We start from the raw sequence: 7,151 nt of genomic DNA, 5'->3' as shown, positions 1-7,151 counted from the left end.
CGTAAATAAGAAATAAAATACAAGAAATATTTTATTATATTTTTTAATAAAAAAACCTTAATAATTATTATAAAAATTTATTACAATTTTGAAATATTTAAGTTCGTTGTCTTTATCTCTTGGCATATATTGATGAGCTCCTTTGAAATCAAATTGTCTATTAAAAAAATATAAGTCGTTAGTCGTCAATAAATTGAAGTTTGTATACAAAAATATCTATATCAATGAAAAATATTTAAAGATTAAAATTATATGTAGACTGAATTGTACCAAGAAGTAGCTATTTACACATTTACTAAGAACATAAATTACCTGTGATGAAGGTAATAATATTTCTTTGAAAACTACATTTCGTAAATTTTTCACTTGTTCCATTTATTTTTTCTTCTTTGACTAAAATTTTTGTAGTTGACTGAGAAATACTTCGAGACAAAGCAACATATAATTGGCCATGGCTAAACACATGTTTAGGGAGATAGATCCCTGACGAACGGATTTTTGCTAGTAAAGAATTTCATAAAAATATATTCTCGTTGTAAGTATAGTTTCTAAACCAACAAAGAATCATTTCGTGCAAAAACTTTGGTTGTCACAAGTAACAAAACCCAAGAAATATTTTATTATATTTTTTAATAAAAAAACCTTAACAATTATTATAAAAATTCATTACAATATTGAAATATTTAAAATGGACAATACTAGTCATAGTAAATATTGATGAAACAGGTAATGAGTGACTTTATTTTTACTCTAACTAAATTTTATTATTTAACTTCCTCATAGACAACTGAACTACTGAAGTGTGAATTTTATTTTTTATTTTTTCACATTGTTATATAAGTAGAGAAATTTTATGTATAATTGTACAAAATTGAATAAGAGACTGAGAGGAAATTATAATAATTAAGAATAAAGTGAGAAAATTAATAATGAATAATAATTTAATCAAGGGGATCACATGAATTAAGCTTAATTAAATGGTGAAAAGTAATTTTACATGTAATTGTATTGTGTATATGAGATAGTTTAACAGCCAATTATTATAAGTACAAGGAACAGCAATCAATACTGTCAATTTAAATACACCCAGAAATTAAAAGAAGCACATAATAGAAGTGCAGGAACTTCAGCTTATGATATGTTGAATCCATTTCAAAGAAGCAAATGTCCGAAAGGGATACATGATTCCTATTTATACAAATACTGACTGAACATCAATGTCAAATAATTAAAAGGTGTCATAACATAACATGATATGATTATGATTAAGATTTTGATTGCTGAGATTTGTATAGAGTTAGCTCCTGCATACAAAACCAAAATATAGTTAAGACTAAAGTAAAGTTCTTAAGGGATCTAAGGAAAGCTTTATTAATTAATTGTTACCTGAGAACAGTATGCATGACCACCATGCAAATTCCAAGTTTTCACCATTGTTTCCCACCTTGATGATGCATTCAAACTTTCTCTTTTAGCAAGGACCATATTCTCACGATTTGAATGTGGGAATCCGGAATTCTTCATATAAACTAATGGCAGGGCACGGCTAAGCCAAGAGTCAGAAGGTGATTTTGGCAATAATGGTGCCGGAACAAATTGATGATGATGATGATCAACTGCTACAATTTGCTTGTTGCTGTTGTTGTTATTGATCTTTGTTTCTTTGTCAAATGAAGTCTGCACAAGTTGCAAGGACATGGAGTCTTGATTAGTTGCCTGGTCAGTTGTCAGTCTTTGAGCCTTGTCATCTTGTTCTTGATTCTCCTTTGAAGGAGGTAAAATAGTTTGTGTATCAAACATAGTGATAGTGTCTTCTTTTCTCTGCCTTGTATCTACAGAACATGAAACTGATGTTGGTAATGTTGTAGCAGTTGCATGTCTGGGAAAGAGAGGTTGAGGTTTGCTTTGGAAACTAGTTGTGGAACGGCGAAAGAGCCTACCACTACCACCTAGTTGCTTCATTTCAGGTGAGTAAGTAAACCTCTCTGATTGACTTCTCCATTTTCTGCTTAACTCATGCTTGTGTGGTGATGAAGCTGCACACCTTGATTTGCTCTTGTGAATAGCATCCCAAGCCTGCAGGGACAAAACATTCATGAATTGCAAAAAGTGCTAATTCACAAACATTCATGTTATGGTTATGGACATGGTTCTCACCTTCTTGATTGGTTTTCCTTTTCCATACTCATATGCACAAGACATGTTAAACTCATCCCTCATTTTCATCCCAGGCACTGTATTTAACAAGCAAAAGGAAAGTCCACAGCCTTTAGCAGAAACACTTGTAGTTGTAGAGTCATCATAACCATAATCATCATCATCATCATCATCATCATCTTGACATTGGGCAGTATATAGCACAAAATCAGTGATGTGTTTGTTAACAATGGACTTTCTTTCCTCGCGAACCAATCTGAGAACATCTCTGGGTTGCTCTGCCACCACAGATTGTTGCTTTCTTGATGAAGCATATTGAGGAGGGTGGACAGTCATGGCCTTCGCCGCAGGTAAAAACCGGTTCATCATGAATTCCTGTGCTTGTTTATCATCATCAGCATTGCTTCCGTGCTTGTCTGCATCAAAACTAACACCACTTGCACTACACTTCATAGAGGCTGATTCTGTACATGACAGTGTCTCAAGTGCATCAGAATAAACATCATCATCATCATCATCTTCTTCTTCTTTTCTTTCTGCAACATTTGTGGATTTTCCAGGGGCAAGACTTGGAGAATCCTTAGAAGGTTGAGGTTGAGATCCATGATTACCCTTTGGTCTTCCAGGGATATGCTCCCAATTGAAAGGCACTGCAACAGGTTCTGTTACCTGATCCAAATAGTATGCAAGAGTGCACCTTTTCTCTAGTACCTTTCTCTTTGCCTCAGTTAAGGACGGTGATGGTGATGCAGCAGAAAAGCGTCTCACAGACATAAGAGGAGCATTAATATCCAATTTCCTCTCATTCATCTTGTTCTTCAACTCAAGTTTTCTGTGGCTAAGACTCAAAATCTTTCTATTCAAGCAACAGATTCTGGAGAAAATAAGAATGATGTGAGGTTTCTGATCATTGACTCTTCAGCTTGCATTGCAAAAAGGCCAGATTTTTTGTTTCAATTAAACATGAATTGAACCTTGATAACAGGGTATTCAATTACTGATAATTGATATGAACTTGCATTTTCGCTGCCATTAAGCTTAAGCAGAGGAAAAGTTAGAAATTTCATAATGCTTTACAGAAAGAATGGAAAGGGAAAGTTGACATTCACGTTACCAATTTTATTCAATATCTATATGGATATGATAACCAAGAAATTTAAGCCTCTGATTATGGAATAAGCCTAGAATACCATTACTCTCTTGTGAATAAACCAAATATACAAATATTTAACATTTGCATAGAGCCATAGACTATAAATACTGAATTTAATTGATACAGCAGGAGCACTCTCATCAATCATCATCATATTCATCATATATATACAGAGTAACAAAACCAAAGAAACAGAAAAATCTATATAAATGAATCGGTTAAACACGTGATGGTAATGAAGGAAGGACCAACCTATTTAATAACAGGATGAAACATGGGACATTGGCACAGAAACAGGGAAAAAATTCATGTGTAGTTCAGGGCAAATGAAAGAAAGAAAGAAGGTTCTAGTATCTGTGTCATGTGAAACAGCACAGGAAGCTTCAGCAAGGGAAGAGGTGTATAAAAGATTAAAAGTCAATGTAAATCAGTGGGAAGTGAACATCACAAGGTGAGAGATTTCAGTCCCATGAGACGTGTATGTATGTAATGATGCAGCAGAATTTGTGTAAGCGGAATGAGTGAGAGCAAAGAAAAGCAGAGTTAGATAGAGAAAGAAAAAGCAAAGGGATGTTAGTGTTTCTTCTTCTTTTGCTTTCTGTGTTTTTCAGATTTACAATGTGTCTGTCACCGGTAGATACACAAAAAACAGTATAATGACTCTCATTTTGATCTTTCTGAAAGGAAGGAAAAGATGATTCCAACCTACTTTTCTTTTTGGCATTAAATCTATAATTATTAATATATATTGGTGATTAGCAGGTCAATTACTCATAATTCATATGAAGTAAATGAGAATTATAAATGAAAGTTTAATTTTCTTTTCACAAGAATTATAAGTGATATCTAAAATTACTATTATTACGAACTTTGACACAGACTAGAATATGCACAAATTTATTATTTGGGTTTGGAACAAACAAGGTTCAATAATATGATGATAAAATATTTAAATTATGCTTATTCTAACTTCTAAGTACAAAAACAATTGGAGCCGAGAAAATGACATGTCTTGTAACGCTTTAAGAGGTCTAATAGAACAAAGATACTTATACTTCCAAAGTGGTGAAGATAAAAAACAAAAGACGTTCCTTTCATACAGTGCATTATTTATGCCAAAAATAAGAAAAATGAACTGCATTTTGCAAAAACCAGCAGATGGACAACAATGTGGTAGTGGTTGTTGGGCCAACTGCCGAGAGCTCTCGACCATCAGGTTGCAGAGAGATTTCGAGGAGGAATCAAGCGAAATAATATAAGATGAGAAGACACCACATCCAACTCAAAACCTTAAGATCTCAAGTTAATGGGTCTCTCATCTTATAAACCCCATACTCTTCCTTGCTTTCTTTGATGTGGGACTAGCTTCAACACTCCTCACACTTGCAACACTAACAGTGGTATGGTATGTTAATTTCATGAGATGCCAAGTTGGGGACCTCCAATTCATAGTGAGAATAAGACATGAAACCCGTGCGAATAAAATAATAAATATGTCAGTTCTATGTGATTAGTAAATGTCAATAATAAGAGTTTAATCGTTATATATGATGTTGTTGTACTATCATTAGATGAGATCTTCACGTTTGCAAAATTTTGAAGTAAATAGGTAAGTCAAATACTTGCTATTTACATCTCACACGAAATAAACGTGAGAATATATATGGATCGGACTAATAATTCACCTATGTTGTCTGTCTCTTGAATCCCTGTGATGAATGTTGTCCAAGTTATTTGTAGTTTCATTGGCATGGCTCTCTTTTGCATTAGCTTCTTTCTGAGAGGTGGAGTAGTGTTCCAGCCATAGTTACATGAATCAATTTAGTATCGAACACTATATACTTTTGGTCTGTGATTGGTTCGGAGGGAAAAAGGAGCAGTCATCATTCATCAATGCTTGTTAACTTCTCAGTAGTTTATCCAACCATGCAATGATACAACACATGAAATCATCAATTATTCCTATGGATACTTGATCATCTTGGCCCATTTAACTGCTACTAGTGGGTTAGGACCACGGCCTACTTGATCATCTTGGTCCATTTATCCACACCACAAAAAAAAGATAATCCAAATAATACGTTACGCATGTATCTATGTAATTGTAAGTTTATAGTTCTATGTTATGATGCTTTAAGAAATCCTTACATTGGATTCTCCAAACTGCATTATTTTCTATTTTCAAGTTAAAGGGATGGATATCATCTAGGATGCACATGACCCGGCCCGGTCCCGAACACTTTAGGGGCTAATTTAGTGTGATTTCATCGGAATTAGAGTCGGGTAAGGGTCTCAAAAATAGACCGGGTCATTATTTCGGGTCGGGTCCGAGCCATAGCTCGGGTCACCCGAAATCGGCCCGGTGGCCCGGTAATCATACACAATTAATATTTTGTGTTATTAGTGATGAATCATGACTATTCTTATATGGAATTTAAGTATTGTAAATCTTAATATTTTGTGTTATTAGTCATTATAAGACTATAAGTTAATGTTTTATGTTTAGAATGTATAAGACTTTAGACTAATGCATAATATTGTGTTATTTGTATTGATTTAAATATTTGGTATTATTAGATAATATTAGTATTGATTGTGGTTATGCTTTAGTATTGATTGTGGTTATGCTTTAATTTTGAAGAAGGGTTAGTTCTTGTTATATTTTTCTAAATAAATTTTACCATGTTAAATAATGGTTGGAATTTTGGAAATTTGGATATTTTTACATGCTAGCTTACAAGAAAGTATCAACGTAATGTAATGTTAACGGCCTAGTTTTTACCCGGTTTTTACCCAATTTTCACCCGGTATAATTGTGGCCCGAAAGTGTATTGGTTTCATCGGGTTTAGGGCCGAATTCGGATCTAATAAATAGATCCGATGTATATTTCGGGTCAAGTCTATGTCACATCAAACCCGGCTTCACCCAGCCATGTGCATCCCTAAATTATCATCGATTGGGTAGGACTCGACAATTTCTTGCAAATATACACATATTACACCAAAGTCCAAAATGGGTAAAACTGAAACATGTCTAGATTCTCAAGAGTAATCATAGCACCACTTTCACAAAAACAACAAAGTAAATGGTACATCATGGACATGACTTTGCTTAACCGGCCACTCTTGGATTTGGATTGGGTCACTCATATTCATACCAGACACCAGACGCATCTCCAGTAGAAGTCCACATGATGATTTGATTGGAGCAAGCTAAGACAAATATCATCGTAGTGGAACTAATTGTTTTTCACCGTGATGATGTACGTGTAACAAAAGGAACACATAATTGAATAAACAAGTGTCAATGTCCTTAACATTACATTGCATTAAATAGAGAGCAAATAGAATATGAAAACCTAGCCCATGGTCCCTCCCTTTTATACCTCACGTGATGCCCACTAACATCTACATCTGTACTTATTCAATGAGACCAATTTTATGGGATTTAGATCCTCTAAATTTTGAATTTTACTTTAGAGAATAAAATATGATTTATCATAATTTATTTTATAAGTGGGATCAAGAGAAAATATGAGAGAGAAAATATTCAATAGTAAAAAATTTCACTTTATCTTTTAAAGTAAAAATTTAAAATTTAGTGGATCCAAATTCAATCTTGATTGTGTTTTTATTATAAAGGGCTTTTTTTTGTCAAACATTATACAGGTTAATTCACTGGTTAGTATGGTGTCATTAGTTAACTATAGATTGTTAAATAAAATCCAAATTATAATTTGGACCTAGGCCTCGAGGGAGAAAAAAATGAAACCAGCATTTCTAGTACCATTGTTATATATAATTCTAGTTTCAAATTATAAATACTAATGTATCATTAATC

At 33.5% G+C, this 7,151-nt stretch overlaps 1 protein-coding gene across 2 annotated transcripts; it reads right to left on the bottom strand.

Moving 5' to 3' along the window:
• Positions 1,018-4,027, bottom strand: LOC107632188. 2 transcript variants are annotated; one of them, XM_016335872.2, is made up of 5 exons: positions 3,563-4,025; positions 2,158-3,031; positions 1,749-2,076; positions 1,387-1,703; positions 1,018-1,304 (listed from the first exon to the last, which is right to left on the bottom strand). In XM_016335872.2, exons 2-5 carry the CDS (start codon positions 2,965-2,967, stop codon positions 1,266-1,268), a joined length of 1,494 nt encoding a protein of 497 aa, XP_016191358.1. In that variant the 5' UTR covers positions 2,968-3,031; positions 3,563-4,025; the 3' UTR covers positions 1,018-1,265. The 2 variants fall into 2 exon arrangements, with proteins under 2 accessions (XP_016191358.1, XP_016191357.1); XM_016335871.2 differs by having other exon boundaries at positions 1,387-2,076; positions 3,563-4,027.

Source organism: Arachis ipaensis, chromosome B03, assembly GCF_000816755.2.
Source record: "Arachis ipaensis cultivar K30076 chromosome B03, Araip1.1, whole genome shotgun sequence".
In the NCBI taxonomy this organism is placed as follows: Eukaryota; Viridiplantae; Streptophyta; class Magnoliopsida; order Fabales; family Fabaceae; genus Arachis; species Arachis ipaensis.
The sequence above is the reverse complement of the archived record's forward strand: the minus strand, read 5'-3'. Positions and strand labels throughout refer to the sequence as shown.

Bases quoted from the DNA above. Each gene is read 5' to 3' on its own strand.
- LOC107632188 (XM_016335871.2), bottom strand. From the start codon at position 2,967: ATGAATGAGAGGAAATTGGATATTAATGCTCCTCTTATGTCTGTGAGA. The intron at 2,077-2,157 runs GTGAGAACCATG...TTGTCCCTGCAG, and splicing joins AAGGAAAACCAATCAAGAAG to GCTTGGGATGCTATTCACAA. The intron at 1,305-1,386 runs GTAACAATTAAT...TTTTGTATGCAG, and splicing joins GTCATGCATACTGTTCTCAG to GAGCTAACTCTATACAAATC.